At 56.8% G+C, this 21,578-nt stretch overlaps 7 protein-coding genes across 8 annotated transcripts; 5 read left to right on the top strand and 2 right to left on the bottom strand.

Moving 5' to 3' along the window:
* The first annotated feature begins 53 nt into the window (after positions 1-53).
* SDRG_11332 (hypothetical protein) lies at positions 54-1,482 on the top strand. The gene has a single exon (XM_008617366.1). It carries the CDS (start codon positions 69-71, stop codon positions 1,446-1,448), a length of 1,380 nt encoding a protein of 459 aa, XP_008615588.1. The 5' UTR covers positions 54-68; the 3' UTR covers positions 1,449-1,482.
* A 1,093-nt stretch (positions 1,483-2,575) lies between these two features.
* Positions 2,576-6,278, top strand: SDRG_11331 (hypothetical protein). The gene is made up of 7 exons (XM_008617365.1): positions 2,576-2,852; positions 2,941-3,033; positions 3,080-3,151; positions 3,206-3,854; positions 3,903-5,566; positions 5,615-5,934; positions 5,981-6,278. Exons 1-7 carry the CDS (start codon positions 2,634-2,636, stop codon positions 6,225-6,227), a joined length of 3,264 nt encoding a protein of 1,087 aa, XP_008615587.1. The 5' UTR covers positions 2,576-2,633; the 3' UTR covers positions 6,228-6,278.
* Positions 6,279-7,071: 793 nt separating this feature from the next.
* Positions 7,072-8,346, top strand: SDRG_11330 (hypothetical protein). Its single transcript, XM_008617364.1, has one exon. The coding sequence runs from the start codon at positions 7,086-7,088 to the stop codon at positions 8,256-8,258; it is 1,173 nt and encodes a 390-aa protein (XP_008615586.1). The 5' UTR covers positions 7,072-7,085; the 3' UTR covers positions 8,259-8,346.
* A 1,340-nt stretch (positions 8,347-9,686) lies between these two features.
* Positions 9,687-12,248, top strand: SDRG_11329 (hypothetical protein). The gene is made up of 13 exons (XM_008617363.1): positions 9,687-9,835; positions 9,886-10,054; positions 10,101-10,196; positions 10,248-10,410; positions 10,457-10,683; positions 10,729-10,899; positions 10,944-11,009; positions 11,058-11,176; positions 11,227-11,429; positions 11,488-11,702; positions 11,758-11,901; positions 11,948-12,073; positions 12,124-12,248. Exons 1-13 carry the CDS (start codon positions 9,738-9,740, stop codon positions 12,208-12,210), a joined length of 1,884 nt encoding a protein of 627 aa, XP_008615585.1. The 5' UTR covers positions 9,687-9,737; the 3' UTR covers positions 12,211-12,248.
* A 55-nt stretch (positions 12,249-12,303) lies between these two features.
* On the bottom strand, positions 12,304-14,777 carry SDRG_11328 (hypothetical protein; the record flags this gene model as incomplete). The annotated part of the gene is made up of 8 exons (XM_008617362.1): positions 12,304-12,367; positions 12,757-13,132; positions 14,116-14,192; positions 14,246-14,310; positions 14,374-14,431; positions 14,481-14,542; positions 14,590-14,676; positions 14,715-14,777. The coding sequence occupies 8 exons, from the start codon at positions 14,775-14,777 to the stop codon at positions 12,304-12,306; spliced, it is 852 nt and encodes a 283-aa protein (XP_008615584.1).
* Positions 14,778-15,387: 610 nt separating this feature from the next.
* Positions 15,388-18,742, top strand: SDRG_11327 (dimethylglycine dehydrogenase; the record flags this gene model as incomplete). Its single annotated transcript, XM_008617361.1, has 16 exons — positions 15,388-15,446; positions 15,494-15,530; positions 15,578-15,799; positions 15,850-15,917; positions 15,968-16,114; positions 16,161-16,299; positions 16,348-16,560; positions 16,607-16,751; positions 16,800-17,019; positions 17,064-17,281; positions 17,331-17,503; positions 17,545-17,675; positions 17,717-17,953; positions 17,999-18,248; positions 18,298-18,370; positions 18,417-18,742. 16 exons carry the CDS (start codon positions 15,388-15,390, stop codon positions 18,686-18,688), a joined length of 2,604 nt encoding a protein of 867 aa, XP_008615583.1. The 3' UTR covers positions 18,689-18,742.
* A 20-nt stretch (positions 18,743-18,762) lies between these two features.
* On the bottom strand, positions 18,763-21,403 carry SDRG_11326. 2 transcript variants are annotated; one of them, XM_008617359.1, is made up of 12 exons: positions 21,346-21,403; positions 21,121-21,300; positions 20,959-21,072; positions 20,816-20,905; positions 20,586-20,768; positions 20,353-20,544; positions 20,223-20,298; positions 20,039-20,174; positions 19,625-19,991; positions 19,288-19,574; positions 19,008-19,241; positions 18,763-18,959 (listed from the first exon to the last, which is right to left on the bottom strand). In XM_008617359.1, exons 1-12 carry the CDS (start codon positions 21,385-21,387, stop codon positions 18,812-18,814), a joined length of 2,049 nt encoding a protein of 682 aa, XP_008615581.1. In that variant the 5' UTR covers positions 21,388-21,403; the 3' UTR covers positions 18,763-18,811. The 2 variants fall into 2 exon arrangements, with proteins under 2 accessions (XP_008615581.1, XP_008615582.1); XM_008617360.1 differs by having other exon boundaries at positions 20,959-21,111; positions 21,163-21,300.
* Between the last annotated feature and the right edge of the window lie 175 nt (positions 21,404-21,578).

Genomic DNA, 21,578 nt, shown 5'->3' with positions numbered 1-21,578 from the left:
TGTTTTAGAAGTCACCGGCGTCTGCATCCGGATATCAGCCGGTTGATGGGCTTGCTATTGTGGGCGTGATGGCCAAGCGGACGTGTGGATCACGGACCCGATGGCACGACACGCCGGTCGTCATGGACGTCGTGCGCTACATGGCCTCTGCGCCCGAGGTCCTCGCCTTCTTGGGCGCGCTATCAATGCTCTCTGCGCCGCTGGCAGCGCTTCGGCGGCTGCTGCTCCGGGCCCAGCAACAGTGGCCCACACTCGCACTTGATGCGCTCCCAGACAATTGCATTGATCTCGCTCTCTCCACCTTGGCAACGTTCACGCAAGTGCGATACACTGGATTAAAGCCTTTCGACTTGGCGCAGTGGCCGCTGGCGCTGCCGCGAACAGTCCGCCTCGAGCTTTCCGTCCATGACGCCGCGTCCTCTCTCATCCTCGATCGATGGGCGATGAGCGTCACGACGCTGCACATCCATGGTAGTGTCATCAAGAACACCATCGAAATTGCGCGAGTTTGCTCTGCCTTGGAGCGCTGCACCAGCTTGACCCGCATCGTCTTGAAGAAGATGGTTGTGCCCGATGTCGTCGGCGCCATCGTCTCATCTGCGCTCCGCGTGCGCAGCTTGGCCATTCACACAGTGGCCTCGAGCGAGAGGGTGGCGCACGGCCCAGTGGTCGATTGGCTGCGATCACCAACTGCGACGACGCTATGTTTGTCCTGTGGCACGACCGACGACGACGCCGTTCTGCGTGCGCTGGCCGCGTCACCGTCCCTCAATCATCTCGCACTGAGCTGTCGGTCGTCGCTGGGACGCGCGTTCTCAACTGCATCCCACAGCGTGAACAAGCCGCCGCTGCAATTGCATCTCACGTCGCTCGAGCTGCAAGGTATCATGCCAACCACCAACATGGCTTCGCTCCTTGGCCACGTGAACTTGAGTACGATCCGAAAGGTCGTTTTTGCATGTCATACGCCGCGGGACCTCACGGACCTATGGCAGCGACTGCACGCGTTTCCAGAGCTGGAAGAGATTGCACTACACCGGTGTCGGCAGCGCCCACCGACGCGCGCGCTGCAACCCCATTCTCGGCTTCGGCGCGTGAGCTTGGACCGCACCGTGATCCCTCTGGAGCTCCTCGGATGCTTTCTGAGCTGGCTTGGAGCTGCCCGCGGTCTGCAGGCGCTCGTGTGGACCAACAGCGCACTAAGCGTGGCCGCCGCAGGGATGATTGCCAAGGCTCTGCCACATTTGAGGCAGCACGGCCTTGTCCATGTAGACTTGTCGTCGAATTTTTTTGACAACGGGGCGGCGGCGCGGCTTCTCACTGGCCTCTGCGACGCTTGCACGAATGTGACGCGGCCACTGACGATCCATCTCGGAGGCATGGCCCTCGACCGCGACCTGCTTTCACGGACGCTCCAGACGCACCATCGCGTGACGCTATGTATGTAGGCTTGCCCAACAAGCGCATCGTCTTGTTTTACATCACTGCGATGCAAGCTGTAGAGGGTGGAGACACGGTGAACGTTGGTTGTGTGGTGCAAAGCAACGAGAAGGATGGTCGAGATTAGTAAGTGCGACGATAACTGGCCACCACGCAGTGGAGGTGTCTCACCCTCTGCGAGTCGACCGTGACCGCGTCGCACAGGGGCCGCCGAAGTTGCTTCTGCGGCCCGTCCTGTCACGGTGGTGTGCCACGTTTTTGTCGGCCCATGTTTTATACATCGTAAGGTTTAAAACATGTAGGAAACGTCGAGCCATCATCGATTTGTCCTCATGCCAGTGTGATGGTGGCGCCTGCTGCACATCGATTGCCACAATACTACCCCACGAGCACAAGCTAACTGCTCTAGTGCATCAGTATGCAATATCGAGACTTATACGGTCGCTGTGATCCGGGCTTGAACAGCTGCAAGAATCTGCTGAATTATCCAGAAGGATATTCCTACTGCAGGATTCCTTCGAGGCCTTCACCAAACACGCGTTATGCTATGCTTCATTCATATCTTGAGGGACCCCAAGGGCAACACACGGAGCTATCGTGGGTCGCCAGCACACGTATACATGCCACGTACGACTATGACTCGTTGGAGGCTCGGAGGGAACGCCTGCATGGAAAGGATGTCGACAGAAAACGTGCTCCATCTCCATGTCCATCTTCGCAAAGGTCAGTAGAGATTACCGTATCGCAACGTCAACTTGTTTTTTATACTGTTTTTCAAACGACATATAAAACAGTGTACTAAACGCACAGAGGGCACGACCACCCACCGCAATGCTAGGGAACCAATACTTGGCATCCTCTTCTATTGCATACCTGCCACATCGCATCTTGTGTATAAGATGCTGGAGGCTTTGGCCGCCCTCCGGGATCCCATTCCAATTTATGACTGGAACGCTGTATGCTGGAGCGAATGTTCGTAAAACAAACCTCTCAAAGTCGATATCTCGCGGCTTGCTTTTTAATTATTTGTCATTTTATTCCACTTCGGGAAAGATCCATAGTGAGGCTGCGTTGCCAGACTGGCATTTGACATTGGTGTATTAAATTCGACGTGGCGTTGGTTTTTATATTTACCCCACTTTGAATTTCGGGCACAGAATAAGTTAGGGGCCGACGGAAGCGGCAAGGAAGCGATGGAACAAGTCGGCGCCAAGTTGATGGACATGAGCATCCCGCTCGACGTCGCAGCCTTGGACGAGGTCGTCATGTGCATGCAGAACCCCAACAGCCCCCACATTGCGATCGCCAACCAGATCATGGTGGCCTTCCAGAACCACCAGGACTCGTGGACCCGCGTCTCGCAGATCCTCGAGACGTCGACGTACCAGCCGACCAAGTACTTTGGCCTGCAGGTACCATCCGAGAAGCTTCGCTGGCGGTCGCTGGCCGCGCGCCAAGCGGCGGCCGCCTCGCCTCGCCTGTATGCTCATGCGCGCCTAGGTCCTCGAAGACGCGATCAAGTACAGATGGTTCGCCATGCCCAAGGACCAGCGGGAAGGCATCAAGCAGTACATTGTGGGCAAGATCCTCACGGTACCGCGTGGCATCTTTGCGAAACGAGTCTCACAATGACATGTAGATGTCGGCGGACGAGGCCACGCTGCGCAAGGAACGCCTCTTCATCAACAAGATGAACCTCGTGCTCGTCCAGGTACACCTGTCCTTTCTTCATGTCAATAGACCGCTCATGCGCCAATGGCAACAGGTGCTCAAGCACGAGTGGCCGCAGAACTGGCCGTCGTTCATCACGGACATTTGCACGTCGAGCCAGACGTCGGAAGTGCTTTGCGAGAACAACATGCTCATCCTCAAGCTCCTCAGCGAAGAGATTTTCGACTTTTCCAAGGACCAGATGACGGAGAAGAAGACCAAGGGCCTCAAGGAGAGCCTCAACCACGAGTTTATCCAGATCTTCAAGCTCTGCGAGTTTGTGCTGGACAAGTCGACGCACATCCCGCTGCTCACGATCACGCTCCAGACGCTGCTCCGGTTCCTCTCGTGGATCCCGCTCGGCTTTGTGTTTGAGACGTCGCTCATCGAGACGCTCGTCAAGAAGTTTCTCGGAACGCCGGCCTTCCGCAACGACACGATTGCGTGCTTGAGCGAGATCGCCAACCTCAGCGACGTGCCGCCGTCCTACGACGCTGTCTTTGTGCAGATGTACATTGGCGTCCTCACGGAGCTCACGCGCCTCGTGCCCGTCGGCCAGTCGTTTGAGCGCATCTACAACCACGACAGCGTCTTTGTGCAAGGCCTCTCGCTCTTCTTCACCAACTTTTTCCGCCACCGGATCCAGGTCATTGAGCGCCCGATCGTCCGCGCCAACGACGAAGCGCACGTCGCGCTTCTCACGGGTATAGCGATCCACAAGTCTTCAATAGGGAGAGCTCATCGGTGTGTAGGCTTTTCGTACCTCGTGTCCATCTCGGAGGTTGACGACGACAACATCTTCAAGATCTGCCTCGACTACTGGCACCTCTTTACGCGCGACCTGTACGCTGTGGACCAGAACCAGATGCAGCAGCAGTCGCACCAGAGCAGCTCGGTGCTCTCGCTCTCGTCCAAGCGCGAAGACGAGCCGATCACGCGCAAGGGCCTCTTGGCGCCGATCCTCTCGCGCGTCCGCGTCGTCATGATCTCCAAGATGGTCAAGCCGTCCGAGGTGCTCATCGTCGAAGACGAGAATGGCGAGATTGTGCGCGAGACGACCAAGGACACGGAGGCGCTCTCGCAGTACAAGACGATGCACGAAGGCCTCGTGTACCTCACGCACCTCGACTATGACGACACGGAGAACATCATGCTCGAGAAACTCACAGACCAGGTCGAGGGCAACGGCTGGTCGTGGAACAACCTCAACACGCTCTGCTGGGCGATCGGGTCCATCTCGGGCGCCATGAGCGAAGAGAACGAGAAGCGCTTCCTCGTCACGGTCATTAAGGACCTCCTCGGGCTCTGCGAGATGAAGCGCGGGAAGGACAACAAGGCGGTGGTCGCTTCGAACATCATGTACGTGGTCGGCCAGTACCCGCGCTTCCTCCGCGCGCACTGGAAGTTCCTCAAGACGGTCGTCAACAAGCTCTTTGAGTTTATGCACGAGCTGCACCCGGGCGTGCAGGACATGGCTTGCGACACGTTCCTCAAGATTTCGCAAAAGTGCCGGCGCAAGTTTGTCGTTCTTCAGCCCTCCGAGCCGTACCCGTTTGTGGAGGAGCTCCTCATGGACTTGCCCAAGACGGTGAGCGACCTCCAGACGCACCAGCTGCACACGTTTTACGAGGCCGTCGCGTCGATGCTGGCCGCCGAGAACGTACCCGCGCGCAAGGACACGCTCCTCGCCGAGCTCATGAAGCTCCCGAACCAGGCGTGGACGAGCATCATGCAGCAGGCGGCGCAGAACGTCGAGATCCTCTTTGACAGCACGGTCGTCAAGGAGATTGTCAAGATTATCCGCACGAACGGCAACGTGTGCAAGGCGATCGGGCCCAACGGCTTCAACTCGCAGATGGGCCAGATCTTCCAGGACCTCCTCAACGTCTACCGCACGTACACGCACCGCATTGCGATGGCGGTGCAGCAGGGCGGCGAGACGGCGACCAAGTCGTCCGAAGTCCGCCTCTTGCGGTCGGCCAAGAAGGAGAGCCTGCGCCTCTTTGAGGCCTTTATCGAGCACTCGTCGGCGGACGAGACGGGCCGGAAGACGCTGTCGCACCACTTTTTGCCCGCGCTCCTCGAGGTGGTCCTCTCGGACTACAAGACGACGGTGCCGAGCGCGAAGGAGGCAGAAGTGCTCACGCTCCTCGCGATGACCCTCAACAAGCTCAAGGCGTCGATCGCTCCGTCGGCGCCGAGCATGCTCGAAGCAGTGTTTGAGTGCACGCTGCAGATGATTACGCGCAACTTCGAAGACTTTCCGGAGCATCGCGTCAACTTTTTCAAGCTGCTCAAGGCCGTCAACGACTACTGCTTTGAAGCGCTCTTTACGATCCCGCCCGAGCACCAAAAGCTCGTCGTCGACTCGATCGTGTGGGCCTTCAAGCACACGGAGCGCAACGTCGCCGACACGGTACGCCACGATCCTACTTTTTCTGATGGAAATCTTATTGTCGATTAGGGCTTGGAAACGCTGTACGCGCTCCTCCTCAACGTGCGCGAAAGCCCTGTGATCGCGGCGAGCTTTTACCGGTCGTTCTACCTCTCGCTGCTCCAAGACATCCTGGTCGTGCTCACGGACCGCCTGCACAAGTTTGGCTTCAAGATGCACGCGGCGATCTTGCGCCACATGTTTACGATCGTCGAGTCCAACCAGGTGTCGATCCCGCTCTGGGAGTCGCTCCCGAACCCGCCGCAAATGGGCCCGAACCAGACGAACGCGGCCTTCCTCAAGGAATATGTGGCCAACATGATTGGCACGTCGTTCCCCAACATGTCGTCGTACGTGCTTGCTTTTGTCTGCACAAGGACTCAGAACTGAGTGTAGGAACCAAGTGCGGCTCTTTGTCGTCGGCTGCTTTGACCTCGGGAAGGACCTCGCGCACTTTAAGAAGCACCTGCGCGACTTCCTCGTCAACGTCAAGGAGTTTGCGGGCGAAGACAACGCCGACCTTTTCTTGGAAGAGAGCCTCGCGATGACGCAGCAGCAACTCGAGATGGAGCGCGCGTCGCGCCTCGCGGTGCCCGGCCTCATCCACCCGAGCGAACGCCCCGACGACATGTCGGACCTCTAGTTTCCTTTTTTGAAGACGGCGACCAGCAATAAATTGTGTGTGATTTTCGCTTGCTCTGCATGCTGGATACCGGGACACCGGGTGATGATGGCCGCAAGTGATGGGGCAGCGCCAGATGGCGTGCGTCGATGCATTACTGCGTGTCTCCTGCTCCCGGCTTCTACGGTCAGACTGCGTTTGCTGAACGCGACGCCTGTCTGGCTTCCTCCAAGAAGAAGGGGGCTGCAGAGATTGCACCATCTCGGCGGCCTGCTCCAAGCATCGCTGCGTTCTGAGAGTTCTGAGTCCAAGTCCGTGCTTGGTCCGTTGCTGCTTCAGCGTGCACGGGCACTGAGATCCCAACATATTCTCAATATCCCCTGCATATTACCGACAGTGTCTCAAGTATCATTGAAGCAGGCTCCACTGCCCACTGCCCAACAAGAACGAACACGTTCGCGCACTTGCCATCTTGCATGATGTCCTCCCTTGCAGGTCCTGCAAGAAAAGTGGGTGTCGGCTGTTTTTCCTTTTACCTGGTTTACCTCTTGGGCTCGGCTTCTTGTTTGTCGTGTGGTGTGGTGTCCCTGGGTTCTGGCTTGGGTCGGAGCTGCGTGGTGGTCATTGTTTGGCTGTGTTTCTGGCTGGTTTTGTTGGCAGGTGGGTCCGACCGGACGCTCGATCGTTCGCTGGGCGGGAAGATCGTTGACGTCTACCGTAGTTGTTGGTCCATGGCACCCGGGACATGGCTGTGAAATGCCCATTCGTTGAAACTTGAACCGTGTATGGGACGGCCTTTTGGCCAATCAAACGCCGCAGAGCGTTGCTTCTGGGTGCACGAAATGTTCCTTTCACAATCAAAAATATTCGGCCGGCCGCATGCCATCCCCGACGCTCCGCGCCAAGGTCCTCCTCCTCCATGGCAGTGACACGATCACGGACGACGAGGACGAGTGGCTCCCGACGACGCCAACGTCGACCGTCGTCACGGACGACTCGCCCGTCGTCGAGCACGGCGCCAACATGACCACGCTCAAGCGCCGCAAGCCGCTCTTGCACCGGTTCTTTGGCCGCAAGGCGTCGCTGGACGTCTCGTATGGCAGCGCCAGCTACGTCTACCACGGCGAGGACGCGATGGCGGTTGGCAGCTACTACCATGTTGTTGCGGACGGCGTGTCGGCCAGCGGGTCGGAGGAAACCGGCCGGCCGAGCCGCGAGAGCCCGTCCGCGCTCTTGGCGCGCACACTGGTCGATTGCGTCGAGAAAGCGCTGGTGCAGTACGAAACCTTCTTGGTGCAGTGCCCGAACGCTGGCTCGACCACGGGGTTCCAAGACCGCGTGCTCTCGGCGATATCGCTTGCGCAGAGCCAGCTCACGTTTGCACCAACGATGGCGTCGACTTTGGTCGTGTGCTACATTGACCGCCGCGCACGGTGCCTCTACACGTTCTGCGTCGGCGACTCAAAGGCCATTGTCGTCCGGAAAGGGCGGGTCGTCTACGAGACCTTTGCCGTCCTGAAAGAGTTCAACGCGCCGGCGGTCGTCAACGCCAAGTCGGTCTCGCGCTTCATGGTCCAGACGCTCAGCCTCCAATCTGGCGATCGCCTCGTCACCTTCTCGGACGGCGTCGGCGACAACGTGTTCAAAGCCGACCTCTGCGCGTTAGTTGCACCGTCGCATCCGCCGCGCCTCTCGGCCAAGTCCAAGATGCTACACGCGAGCGCCGAGCTGCCCTCGTCCTTGTGCTCGAGCGTTGCGCACGCAGCGCTGGCCAACGACGGCCACGACTGGCGGGAGTACCCGTTCAGCGTCGCGGCGGCCAAGGAGTACGTCGGTCGCGTCGGCCGCAGCGGCGGGTGCGCGGAAAAGAAGATTGCGGCGACGCTCAAGGCGGCGCTCAAGGACACACCTGCTACGTTTGACCGGAGCATCGCGGCCTGTCCCGCCGAGGCGTACACGCACCACTACGCGCTCGCCCAAGTCCAGCGCATGGCAAGCCTCACGCACAAGAAGCCCGACGACATCTCCATCTGTCTCTCCGTGTTTGCATGAGCTCGCTCGCGTCCATTCCTTTATTTAACCCATGTATCGATCGAGCCCGTAAACGTAATTAATGAATCGACCAAGTATGAACAAGCAACTTGAGGATGACTTGCGTTTCGGGTGGTGAGAGCTGGTGGTGAGTCCGTCGTTGCCGCAGTGGCGCCAACTTGAAGCTCGGTCTCCTTGAAGGGAGCAAAGAAGAACGGGCAAGCTACTGCTCGAGCGCAGTATCTTTGCCGCCGGATTCCTCCACGCTTGTCTACCGTTGGATTGAGTACCCGACGAAATACAGTGCATGGATTAAAACAGTGTATATACCAGTTCCTTGTCATTGACATGACCGTTTCATCTCATTTGCGACCTAATGTTGGCAGTGATCCTGATGACGGGACTCACCGCTGCAAAGGGCCCTCTTTCCTCTTCGGCGTGCGTTTGCTATTGTATGATGCGATGGGGCGATGGGATATGCCTCGTGACGCTGGAGCATAAACTTGCAGCAAAAAGTAGCCTCCGAAAAATGTGCGGAAATTCTCAAAGTTGGATGGATATCAGCACTGGATCTTGTGTTCGTTCGTTCGAGACAGAGCTGGGAGATGCACCACGACATGTCGTCGCATGGGGCTGTCTGTGTTTGCGTCAAATCGCCGAACGCTCGGCAACTTTCCAGACTTCGATATTTGAGTTCGAAATACCTATCTGGTTACACGAACAGCTTTGTCCAAGCTCGGTGGTGATCTGTGTTGGCATCTGCAGCGGTGATATATGCATTGGGCAGCCCGAAGGTCCTCCTTGCAGGTGTCTCGCAGTAACTTTGTTCGCCATCACATTCGCTGTGCGTGGTGGCACGCTGACCAACGAGCAGCAACATGACGCACTATGCGTCATCAAGCACACGAGCGTTCACCAAGTCCATGGCACACGTCAGAAGCTTCGACGCGCTGGATCGTCTTTTCCGAGCTTTAGACCATTGCTGCTTCGCGATTGGCTTGTCGCAATGTAGCACTTCGGCTCTTGTTGTTTGAAGCATTCTCTACAAGGAGAGCTATTTGACCACTCGAGGCAGTTCAACAAACAGCTTTGGCGCGATGCGACCGCGTCAAGATTGTGTGAAAGATCTCGTGCGGTGAAAGCTGCTCGACTTCCATACAATTAGGCTAAACGCACGCCACTTTACGCTCGGTCGATGTTCCTTCGGCCAGGTCGCAGACCAAGGGCGAATCGAGCGCTCTTGGCGGGTCCTTGACCTATTGCTAGTCACATTGTACAATCCGCTGTGGCCTTTTCTTTGATTATCCTCGCTGATCGTCGCAACAACGTACGGTGGTGGCTCGCGTGCTGGCGTGTTGGGTGGGTTTATCCTCGCACGCGTGGGCCATAATATTTCAATGTTTTAATGATGAATACAAATAGTGAGTGTAAGGTGCATATTTTGGTCATTAAAATGCCGAGGGTCGACGTATCCTGTCTGGGGGAATTTGCGATCACGAGATGGAGAGCCGAGAAGCAACCCGCGCCAAGCACGCGGCCGAGCTCGAAGCCAAGAAGCGCAAGCTCGAGGAGATCCGCCGGCGCAAGGCGCATGTCAAGTACCCCTCCCTATGGCAGTCATGGGCCTGCGCCTCACGCAGCGACGTAGGGACGTCGCTGTCGAGCAGCCGGCCACGGTCGCGCCGCCCTTCCAGGAGTTCCTCCAGCACATCCTTGAGGAAGAGAAGCAAAAGGTCATGGAAGAGACGTCGCAAGCTGTCGCTGCTGCCACAGCGCCATCGCTCACCTTTGCGGAGAAGATGGCCAAGATCTCGAGCGTACGCCATATCTTGTTGCCTGAAAAGGCTGCAACTCTGCGCCTAGGTCACGCAGCTCGGCCAGATCGACATTCTTCCTCTGCAAGTCGAGATGTACGACAAGGCTACGTGGATGGACCCGATGGACTTTCCGGATGAGCCCGTATGATTCTGTATGGCGACGGCTCGAGCGCTCATCATCGAGCGCATATAGATGTCGTCGATGCCAACGATCGAGATTCCCGACGCGTCGAACCCGAACCAGCCGCCGCCCGTGCCATCGCCGCGCAAGATCAAGCTCCTACCCGAGCCTGCTGCGCCCGTGAAGCCGGCGATGCCACCCAAGGACGAGCGCGATCAAATCCTGGGCTCCACGGGTGCGCCGCTTCCTTTACATGGCCTTTTCTCAGCTGCTTGGTGCAGAGATGGAGTCGTTCTTGACCAAGTCGGGCAACATCATGGAGCGCGCGCTGCTGCAAGCCGGCGCGTTTGACGTCATGCGCGACTACAGCCAGGACGACGACGTGTCGATGGTCGACGTCGACCACCCGATGACGGCGTCCAAGTGCAAGCAGCTCTTTGTGTACCGCGACACCAAGTGGACCAAGGGCCGCGCCGTCACTGACATTGACATCTCGCCCTTCTACAACGTACGATCGTAGTGTGTTGGATACCTTCTCACACGCGAGGTCTAGGAGCTCTGTCTCGTTGCGTACAACGCGCGCGGATACTTGGAAGACGACATGGACACGTCGCCCGTCGAGTGGAACGTCCAGGACGCCATGGCCGAGGCCGAAGGCGTCGTCTTGCTCTGGTCCAGCAACATGCCCACGCATCCCGAGTACAAGTTTACGTGCAACTCGCAGGTTGGTCTTCTGCGTGTGCGAATGTTGGAGCTCCAACGAAATAGGTCATGAGCGCGTGCTTCAATCCATTCGACCGTCACGTGCTCATGGGCGGCACGTACTCGGGCCAGGTACCTCGCTGCAACGTTTCTACAATTAGGTGTAGAGTGCTGGCATAGGTCGTCTTGTGGGATACGCGGGCCAAGAACACGCCGGTGCAAAAGACGACGCTGTCGACGCATGGCCATACGCACCCTATTTACTCGATGAGCGTCGTCGGCTCCAAGTCTGCCTTTAGGTACACATTACGCAGCATTTTCCGATGGACTTCAATTTCATACTATGTAGCTTGGTCTCGGCGAGTACGGACGGCCGCATGTGCGTCTGGAACGTCAATCAACTCCACGCGCCAGTGGACGTGCTCGATCTACGCGTCTCGGCGCCGGTGGCTGCGGCCAGCGCCCCCGTGCGCAAGATGCAGGTACCCGTAACGGCGCTTGCTTTCCAAAAGGGCGAAGGCAGTGCCGCCAACACGTTTACGATCGGAACAGGTAACAACAACACTCTATCTCGTCGAATGGTAGAGTGAGAAAGGCTTGTATTAACTAGAATCGGGTGAGCTCCTGAGTGCGCAGCTGGACGACCACTCGAAGAACCAAAACCACGTGAAAGCGCGCGAGGTGCTCGTTCATTCGCTCTCCAAGGACAAGCCGCACTATGGCCCGATGACGTCGATGCACTACAACCCGCTCTTGCCACACCACCAAGACGTGCTGCTTCTCACGTCGTCCGTGGACTGGAGTTGCCGACTTTGGAGCCAAAAGGTACACCACAAAATCATTTGTCGCTGGATGATTGCTCATGGACCGTTTGGCGTAGAGCGACTACAAGCCAATCGTGTCGTTCGAGCCCGCGAACGACTACGTCTATGACATTCGGTGGTCGCCCGTGCACCCGGGTCTCTTTTGCACGGCCGACGGCTCGGGCAAGATTTCAATCTGGAACATCAGCAACGACACCGAGGTCTTTTGTGAGTGCTAACACGAGAGCTAAACTACGAGCCGCGTAGATTCCCGTCGCAGACATCAAGGTCAGCGACCGCGCGCTCAACAAGGTGCGCTGGACCGCAGACGGGAAGCGTATCATTGTCGGCGACTCGGCCGGTGACACGTTTGTGTACGAGCTACCTGCAGACGTAAGTGACCACAGTTCTTTTATTGATGAAGACGAACACGTCTTGTGTAGATTGCGCAACCTCGCGCCGACGAGGCCCAGCGCCTCGATGCCAAGCTCTCCCAAGCGATTGCCCGAACCACCGACATGTATTTGTAAGACTCAAATCCGAATGCTTTGTGGACGTTTGGGAGTGGAGCCAACACGAGAAATGTGACGAACGTAGTCGATTGGCACGCACACGGACGTTGGCTAGTTGGCCTCGCCCAACTGGCGAGTCATGAGGTCTGGAATCTCCTGGATGACTTCAGTTGACCTAACCTCGCATATACATTGGTCGTTTGTCAGCTGCATCATAGACACAACGATATACTGGTACGCTGTCTTGCTCTGGAGCTGTCCAAGTGTGACCGTCGCGTCGGTCGCGAAGACATGACCAATCACAAAGCCCACGTTCAGTCGACAATGTTACCAGATTGCTGCAGCGCTGGCGCACGCGCCACCACGCTCGGTGCTAGTTGGAGGGTTTGGGTGGTCTTTCGTCCTTGGTACGCTAGTCGGGCGTGTCAAATGCCAATGCTTGAGCGCATTTTGAACGACCTAATCGAAGGTGAAGAGGAATTTGAGAACACCAAGGTGACCGCCTGACGCTGCGGAATCGACAGCATGGACGGTGCAATCAACGAGCTGGGACGATGGAGATACTGGACGACCTCAAGGTGACCATCGGCGGCCGCGCGGTCGAGGATGTTGGGCGACGCGCCTTCGGTGCCCTGTTCAATGAGTAAGCGAATGATGTCGAGGTGGCCGTAGCGGGTGGCGCCATCGAGGGCGTTGATTGTACACCCTTCTGCAGCCCTTCTGCAGCTCTTGAGGAGAAAATGGATGACGTTGAAATGACCGTTCGCGCGCCGTTCCATGGCGTCTGTCGAGCACTCGAGTTCGCGTTCGAGCAGCGTTTGGACGAGCTGCGCGGAGACTCGGCGTTCGATGCCATCCAAGATGCGCGGGTACATACCCCACGGAAAGCTATCGAGGGTGAGCGTCGTGTTCTCGAGTGTCGCGTTGAGCCAGATTGCGGCTCGAACAACAGATTCAGGTGTGTTGAAGAAGTAGTAATCATCAACGACTAAGGGTCCAGTCCAAACCGCTGGAGCAGTTCATGACCCTTGTTGCCCCTTCTGGTCACAATATCAAAGAATATATCACGTGGGAATCGAAGCGCAAAGCGCCTAGTACGTCATGTTGTTAGTGGCAGCCTTCACGTGGTGTGATGCAACAACGTACTTGTCGGACGACTCGCAAGGTTGATGCGTCGATGGACTTTGGAGCGTTCGCTCGCACATCCAGTAGCAACTCAACAATCTCGAGGTAGCCCTTCGTAAAGGCCAAGTGATCGCGTCTTCCGAGGTCGGGCCAAGGAGGCGCTTGGTCAGGTGCGTTAACCTCCAGCGATGGCCACGTGCAGCGGCAGGCGTTCGTCGTATTGGCCCTCATGTCGAAGATACAGCGAGGACGTGCGCTCGCCGGGCTACTTGGAGTCGGGCGCGAAAGCCTTGGGGTTTGACACGTCGTACACGTATATGTTGAACCCGTGGCGTCAAACTCGACGAGCTCCCGGCAGGCGACAATGACTGGGCGCACGTCTTCATAAACCCCCGCCTGGTGGCCGGAGACGATCTTGGGGATCTCGAGGTGCTGAAAGATACTGTTGAAGAAGGTCCATGTCATCACTTCCGTGTAAGCTCGTGCTTGCAAATTCGATTAATGTCAACACGCGCGTTCTGGATGAAAGAGCAATGCGCTCAAAGCGGATAGATTGAATGTAGTGCTGGTAGCGCATGGTAGCGACTCTGCACCTGACAAATGATTATGCAAACTGTGCAATATATTATCAAGAGTAGTTCATCTAGCTCTTGCCATCTTTGAGATGAAGCAACCCGACTACTCGTCGCGTAGGTTCGTTGAGTAGTCGGGTTGCTTCATCTCGAAGACGGCAAAAGTCGACGCGAGCTACGATACAGAAACAATTGGAAAGAGCTACACTGTAGCGCGCACATACACCATCGCAAAGTTGGATCGCGATCTCGCTCGATGCGTCGGCGCGAACCAGTCGTTCAGGGATCTGCCCGCTCGACGGGCTATGAACGCTAGGCTTCAATATACACACATACGGTTGCGCCAGATCGCGCACCTCACGCGACGCGGTGAGGCCAACAGTCGCTGTCCTTTGGGTGGTGGAAGGTCGCTCGTGTCATTCTATCACAGCAAATGTTTGGTTCATGCGCTGCCACGTGCAATATGACATGGCACATGGCATACCTCATCGAACACTTCCTCGTCGCCGCCTTCGTCCGCGTCTCCGTCCTCAACGCCGGGTCTACAAGCATCGATTAATGAACGGGTAGTGTCGTCACAAGCAAGCGTACCTCGCGCCAACGCCGGCGCTCGACGTCGCTGCGTCACTGTCGCTCGATAGAGTCGCGTTGCCCTGTCGTCATTGTGTTACACGAGCCTCTACTGCAACACGGGACGTACCGTTTCGGACGCTTCCTCGTCGTCCATGTCATCGCTGTCGCGACGGGTCGGGTTGGGGGACGCTACAAGCGTGAAGGTGAGCGAGCTCTCGACGGCGGGTGATGGGCCTTCATAATCATGATAACGTCGTCGCTTTTGTCGCTGTCGTTGAGGTAGTTGCCGTCTGACCAGCCCCGGTCCGCGCTCATGTTGTCAATTCAAATCTGCGGTTTGGAAGATCCACAGTCAAGCTGTGCAGTCGCGTGGATTCGATTTTATCCGGCAAAGATTTATTTGTACTGGTTTATCCGGACTCGCATCGCGCCAAAACGGCTTCACATGGGACCATCACAGGGACCATCGCATTGCGGAGCTCTGCATGAAGCACAGCAAGTTTGGCGGTCGGGCGCTCATCGTCATGCATCGACACGGATTGGTCCAAAAGTCAACTATTTCGGCCAATGGATATTGTAGGTCCGGGTCGGCTCATTGCAAGGCACGAGGTCTCCACATACTCAACGCGAAGGGAAGGACTGTGCACGCTTCCTCTGGTACCGATGGACCTTCTTGAGCTCACGCTAGGTACGTCTTTTTCGTATTCCTAAACTTTAACGCAACGAATGCGACGTTAAACCTCGTTTAGCGTGCCTGCCGATCGCCGCGAGCTTCTCAGGTTGAAGTCGACCACGATCAGACTTGGTATCTTGTCAATTTTTCGCTCTTTCGACGCTGTATCTTGTTCTTTGTATTGAAAATTAAATATTGCAAATTAAGACGCGATGGAAGCCGCCACATTCTATCTTTTGCCAACCGAGAAGCATGTGGCGAAGCCTTGTGAAGACGCGCAGACTCGCGCCGCCATCGCGCAGCCTTGCGAGGTAGACGCGATATGCCATTGCCCATGACCTCATGCATATGCTGCTAGCGTCGCTTCCTCGCCTGTCGTGGACACCGAGTCGGATGTACGCCATGCACACGCGAAACGCCATGGCTCGAGCTTGCTATGTAGGTGGTCATTGTGGGCGGAGGCGTCGTGGGCACGAGCATCGCGTACCACTTGGCCAAATACGGGGCGAAGAACGTTATCTTGCTCGAGAAGACGGAGCTCACGGCCGGCTCGACGTGGCATGCGGCCGGCCTCGTCACCTACTTCAACCCGGGCATCAACCTCAAAAAGTTCCACCAATACAGCCTCGACCTGTACAAGACCTTGTACGAGGAGACAGGCGCGGTACGGCCACAAGCCATGGCGCGAAAGCTAGTTAGATACACGACTTATAGAGCGTCGGGCTCCACGAGCCTGGGAGCATTCGCATCTGCACGACGCCGCAGCGCATGGACGAAGCCAAGTACGTTCCATCCCATGCATATGCGTATTCTATCTCATGTGCCTGTGCAGGTACCAGCAGTCGCGCCAAAACTGGCACCCCGGCTACCAGAAAATCATCACGCCGGAAGAAATCGCGGTGCTGCACCCTCTCCTTAACATGGACGGGATCCTTGGCGGTATCCACACCAAGGGCGACGGCCACATCGATCCCTACAGGTACAGCTATATCCTGCGTTTCGCGACTGACGCGCCAGTGGGGTAGCGTCACGATGGCGTTGGCCAAGGGCGCTCGGCAGCACGGGACCACGATCCTCCAGCACACGCCGGCGCTGTCGTTGCACGAGCGCGCGGACGGCTCGTGGGACGTTGCGACAAAGCACGGGACGCTCCACGCCAAGACCGTACGCCTCAGGATGCATGCTAGTGTGCGTGACGACGTCTGGCGATAGGTGGTCAATTGCACGGGGTTTTGGGGGCGCGAGCTCATCGAACAGCTCGGTGTCGACCTGCCCCTCGTGAGCATCGAGCATCAGTACGTCATCACCAACTCGATCCCGGACGTCCAAGCGCTCCCATCGGAGCTCCCCGTGATCCGCGACCTTGAAAACTCGTACTACCTACGCCAAGAGCGCACGGGCATGCTCATCGGACCCTACGAAGAGGCAATACCCCTTCTATTTGACCTTAACGACTCATGTTTTCTCGTAGGCAGCCAAAATGCAAGTGCGTCTCGATTGGCAGGCGACCGGCGTGCCCCCGAGCTTTGGCAAGGAGCTCTTTCCGTCGGACGTCGACCGCATCTTCCCGCACCTCGAAGCTGCGATGGAGCGCATGCCGAGCCTTGCGGACGCCGGTACACGCGCCAAGCTGAGTGCACGATCCGAAATAATATCTCTCGTAGGCATTCAAAACGTGACTTGTGGTCCCATCTGCTACGCGCCGGACGCGCTCCCGATCGTGGGGCCGCTGCCGCGCCACGGCAGCAAGCGTCTGCCCAACATCTTTGTTGCCAACGGCATGTCGTACGGCATTGCACATGGCGGCGGCTGCGGCGACTACGTTGCTCGCTGGATCCTCGACGGCGAGCCGCCCTACGACCTCACCGAGATCGACCCGTCCCGGTCCGTTGTTGGTGCTGACATTGATCTCTCATTGGTGGTCCTAGCTACGGTACGTGGACGACACCGGCGTACGTCGCAGAGAAGGCTCGGGAAAGCTACGGCGACAACAATTTGATCACGCACCCGTACATTGACAAGAAGCGCGGCCGCAACATGCGTCCGACGTCCCTATACACGCTACTGCGGCAGAAGGGCGCGCAGTTTGGTGCTCACGCGGGCTGGGAGGTACCCCACTGGTTTGCGGCGACACCTGACGAGCAAGGTGCGCTGATGTTGTGCGTGTACTTGGTCATTTGACGTTGCAGCTGCAGGCCACGAAGCGTCGTTCTACCGCACCAACGCGTTTGCCGCCGTGAAGCGCGAATGCCACGTCGTCATGGAGCACGTCGGCATCACCGACCTCAGTGCGTTTAGCACGTACGAGGTGTCGGGACCCCGCGCCCGCCACTTTCTCGAGTCGCTTTGCGCCAACTCGATCCCAGAGGTCGGACGCGAGGCTACACGTCCACTCATGCTGTCGTGTAGACGGGCAAGGTCCGCGTCTGCCACATGTTGACGCCCAAGGCCAAGGTCATGGCCGAGCTCACCATCTCGGCCATCGCGGACGACCACTTTTACGTCGTCACGGGCTCGGGTTCGGAGCTCCACGATCTCCGGTAGGACCACTTGTGTCGACATGGCTATATCGTGTTTATAGATGGATGGAATCGTACTTGGACGAATGGCAATACAGCAGCCAGGACGTGAGTCTGCGCAACACGTCCGACGACGTGGGTGTCTTGGGCGTCGCAGGGCCGGACGCCGAGATCCTCTTGCAGCACCTCACGCGCACGGACGTCTCGGCGGCCACGTTTCCGTTCATGCACTTTGCGACCATGGACGTTGCGGACGTCGCGACGCGGGTCATGCGTCTGAGCTTCACGGGCGAGCTCGGGTACCAGCCACTTTTATTTATTGTATATAATGCCTAACTGTGTAGCTTTGAGCTTCACGTGCCGCTCAACGAGGTGGCTACCGTGTACAAAGCGCTCTGGGCGGCCGGTGATAAGCTCGGTCTACGCGTCGGGGACGTCGGCACGTGGGCCGTGAACGCGATGCGGCTCGAGAAGGGCTTCCGAGTGTGGGGCCTTGATATGAACAAGGACACCAACCCGCTCGAGGCTGGCCTCGGCTTCTTCGTCAAGGTCAACAAGAAGACGCCTTACATTGGTCAAGCAGCAGTGCAGCAGGTGGCTTTTCGCACGAGAGAGCACTTACTGATGATCCCATGCCCTGTAGATTGCAAAGGACGGACCCGCGCGCACACTGGTGATGCTGGACGTGCACAACGACCCGCCCAAGCCGGGCCACCGTACGATGTTTGACCAGTTTCTTTGTGGCAAACCTCCAAATGGTAGGACTCATCGATGCGGCGGGCAATGAAGCGGTGTGGAGCAACGGACGCGTCGTGGGTAACACGACGTGCGGTGGCTATGGTCATATCGTGGGCAAGAGCATTGCCTTTGCCTATGTACCCACGGAGCTCGCAGTGCCCGGCCACTCGGTCGACATCGAACTCGTTGGTCACCTCTACAAGGCGACAATTGCGCTCGAGCCGTTCATGGACACGCAGCCAACGCGAGTGCGAAAGGAGCTCAAGAAGAAGAAGGCGCAAGCCATTGTTGGGTAGTTGTTGGAGGTTTGCGTAAACAACACGGAGTACACATTGATTTTGCCCTACGAAGCACAAACGAGCAGCAAAACTATACAAATTATATATCGATTATTATAGAGGCATGAGTTGCAATGCAAGCTAAAGCGAGATGCCATGCTTGAGCGAGTACGGGTCCACGGCTCCTGTCGCACTCACAGGATGCCCATAGCCGCCCAGCCACGCCTTCTTGTTTATCGCGTGGAGTGGCACACCGCGTGTGCGGATCCCCCAGCGTTTGCGCTGATTCCTATACGTAGACATGATTGAAAATATATCGTTGAAACATGATTTATACCGTCGAAGCTTGGCCAAGATAGCGACAAACTCTTCTTCAAAGACGCCGTCAATGCCGAGGACAGTCGTCGCAGGGACGTGGCCGGACGACGGCGCGCTGCGTTGCTTATCGCGGCGGCGTCGCTCGGACGCGATGCGAAAGCTCTCGCGCTTCGTTGCCATCATGTCCATGTACAACGTCTGTGCCGTCGATTCAGCGCACTCGGGCCAAACGCTGGCAACGGCTGCCACAAACCTATGGAGAACCCATAAGATTTGAATTCGGACAAATATTCCGCAACCCATCCATTTGCAGGAGCAAGTTGGTCGACTGGGGGCCGCTCGTGTGCAGCAAGACGGTGCGAAATGCCGATCGGATCGCGGCCTCTTCGGCAACTTCAAACATGTGCCACGTAAAGAGCGCGTAGGCGAGTAGCCAGTCCATGTTGACCGCGTGTGGCTGGCCGAGGTCATGCTCGCCGAGCGTATACAACGCCTTGGTCTCTTCATCGGGTCCCATGTACGCAAAATGGCAGCGCCATACGATGATCGCGACCTCGCGGCTCACGGCGACCGCCCCGTCGAGGTCCTAGCCTCTGCATTAAAACCAACCCTAAACCTAGAGTTGCTGGTGCGTACTTGCACGGCTTGCAGCGACGGAAAAGCAGGGTCGAGTTCAAGGAGATCTCCGAGAAAGTCGAGCAAGATCGAAACACCTTCGGACTCGATGTGCGAGAGCGCCTCGTCCGGAAAAGCGTCAATGCATCGACCGAACAGCAGGATGCGGCAGTCGTCCCAGTCCAAGTTGCAACCGCTTGGGTCCGACTCATACAAGCTCGCGGCGTTCTCGAGCTTGCGTCGGTACAAGAGGCAGCTTTTTACGAGCTCGACCATGTGGTAGTCGGCGAGCGACTTGAGGCCAAACTTTTGCATGAAATAGTCGCGCAAGAAAACAGCGAGAGACCCCGACGGTTTGGCTCGCTCGCTGTCGAGCTTGCGCACGAGTCTACGAGAAGACATGATTTTCTGCATATACGGAGACAAGTTGTCTACAGTATCCAAATCGTGTGCACGAGCGACTTTTTGAGCAGCATCTTGGGCACACGGGGCACCGCGTCCAGTAGCGTGCGAATGCACGTCGGGATGACCAGCAATTTTTTTCGCGTCCTTGGCGTCTGCGACACTTCGTCTAGTTAATGGGTTGAGAATACATGCAGCAATCCGTACGTGAGCGTACCGTCGAGACCCAACGTGTCTGTGTCTGTTAGTTTTGCTGGATCGTCTGTCTGGGTGGCTTGCGACTCGACTGAAAACTGCAAATGATGCAACCATGTAATGGCACTTGGACGCAAAGAGGAGAAGTTTACCATTTTGGCGACAAAGCCCGTTTGATTTTGCTTGGGCTGATGCTTCCAGAGGATCGAAACCATGCTCGAGTCGATGTATCTGTCAAGCTCAGCCAGTGCCACGAGCTGGTTGTGGTTTTCTACATCCACAGCAGCGAATAGCTTGTCGAGGTCTTCCACCGTGTTCTCGAGCGACGACACTTGCTGATATTTCTAGAGTAGCGTAAGTCGATATGCCGAGTTGTTAGACCTACATCCACGTTGTGCATGAGCAAAAGAAAATTGTCCTCGTCATCTTCGTCATTGGCTGCATCGATAGGGGCGTCGTCTTTGTCATCTCCGTCCCCGCCGACGCCGCGGGTAACTCTGTCGAGAATTTTTTCAAGGCGCTCCTTCTCGAAGCGCGACCGCAACAATTTCCGCTGCAGCGTTTGCAGCTACAAGCTCGAAGCATGATGTTGGCAAAGTCCAGCGTAGATTGTACCTCGGCTTTGACCTGGCGAAGCTCGTGCTTGAGCGAATCAACTGTCGCCGTAAGAGTTTTGATCTGCGCGACTTGCTCGGACTCGCACGCCTGCATTGATTTCGTTTTTGAACTTGGAGCGAGAGCTATCAAATCCAAACGACCTGTCGAAAGTGGTTGGCTTGAATGAAGTCTTCGGCAGCTTGGGATTTTTCTTGAGTCGAGACTTGAGATACTTTGAGCAGCATGAGCACATTGATCGACGCGACGTCCCAAATCTATGTCGATGTTGCCTCAAGATTTTGGGAATGTGGCTACTATTGTACATCAGATATGAGCTTGCAGTGCTTGGGTGAGTATTGGCCCACATGCGATAGCACTTGGCGCAAAAGACTGGAGCATTTGCTGTGGTAGCTTGAACACGTGTGAAACGCGAACTTGGCCGAGGCTTCAGCCGTGAGCTTGGGTAATCCTGCTAGGCCCAGGGCCACATACTGCTCCAAGCTCTACATAGTGCATCATTGGTACGGGGTCTTTCAGAAAGCCTCGACCTTCAGTTCGTGGCTCATCACATGGTGAACACTTGACAACATCTTGCGCCAATGATAATTTCTAGACAACGATGCATCCAGCGGTTACGTCAATGCGACGCTTCTAAAAGGACGAAACGACATGCCACGATGAATACAGAGCGCGTCAAAAGCTCTCAGCTTTTTCAGCTCCACTGAGCTTTATGCCTATCAGTTCTCAGAGGTATGAAGTGGGTCCCTTCCAACGATCGTCG

The sequence above is a fragment of the Saprolegnia diclina genome (genome assembly GCF_000281045.1).
Source record: "Saprolegnia diclina VS20 unplaced genomic scaffold supercont1.41, whole genome shotgun sequence".
Classification (NCBI taxonomy): Eukaryota; Oomycota; class Saprolegniomycetes; order Saprolegniales; family Saprolegniaceae; genus Saprolegnia; species Saprolegnia diclina.
Note: the sequence above shows the minus strand (reverse complement) of the source record. Positions and strands in the feature narration are given on the sequence as shown.

Coding starts and splice junctions, on each gene's coding strand:
- SDRG_11330 (XM_008617364.1), top strand. CDS start 7,086: ATGCCATCCCCGACGCTCCGCGCCAAGGTCCTCCTCCTCCATGGCAGT.
- SDRG_11329 (XM_008617363.1), top strand. CDS start 9,738: ATGGAGAGCCGAGAAGCAACCCGCGCCAAGCACGCGGCCGAGCTCGAA. Junction 9,836..9,885: donor CGGCGCAAGGCGCATGTCAA/GTACCCCTCCCT, acceptor GCAGCGACGTAG/GGACGTCGCTGTCGAGCAGC. Junction 10,411..10,456: donor TCAAATCCTGGGCTCCACGG/GTGCGCCGCTTC, acceptor TGCTTGGTGCAG/AGATGGAGTCGTTCTTGACC.
- SDRG_11332 (XM_008617366.1), top strand. CDS start 69: ATGGCCAAGCGGACGTGTGGATCACGGACCCGATGGCACGACACGCCG.
- SDRG_11331 (XM_008617365.1), top strand. CDS start 2,634: ATGGAACAAGTCGGCGCCAAGTTGATGGACATGAGCATCCCGCTCGAC. Junction 2,853..2,940: donor CCAAGTACTTTGGCCTGCAG/GTACCATCCGAG, acceptor ATGCGCGCCTAG/GTCCTCGAAGACGCGATCAA. Junction 5,567..5,614: donor AGCGCAACGTCGCCGACACG/GTACGCCACGAT, acceptor ATTGTCGATTAG/GGCTTGGAAACGCTGTACGC.
- SDRG_11326 (XM_008617359.1), bottom strand. CDS start 21,387: ATGTTGTCAAGTGTTCACCATGTGATGAGCCACGAACTGAAG. Junction 21,073..21,120: donor ACTGCAAGCTCATATCTGAT/GTACAATAGTAG, acceptor ACATCGACATAG/ATTTGGGACGTCGCGTCGAT. Junction 20,175..20,222: donor AGACACGTTGGGTCTCGACG/GTACGCTCACGT, acceptor CCCATTAACTAG/ACGAAGTGTCGCAGACGCCA.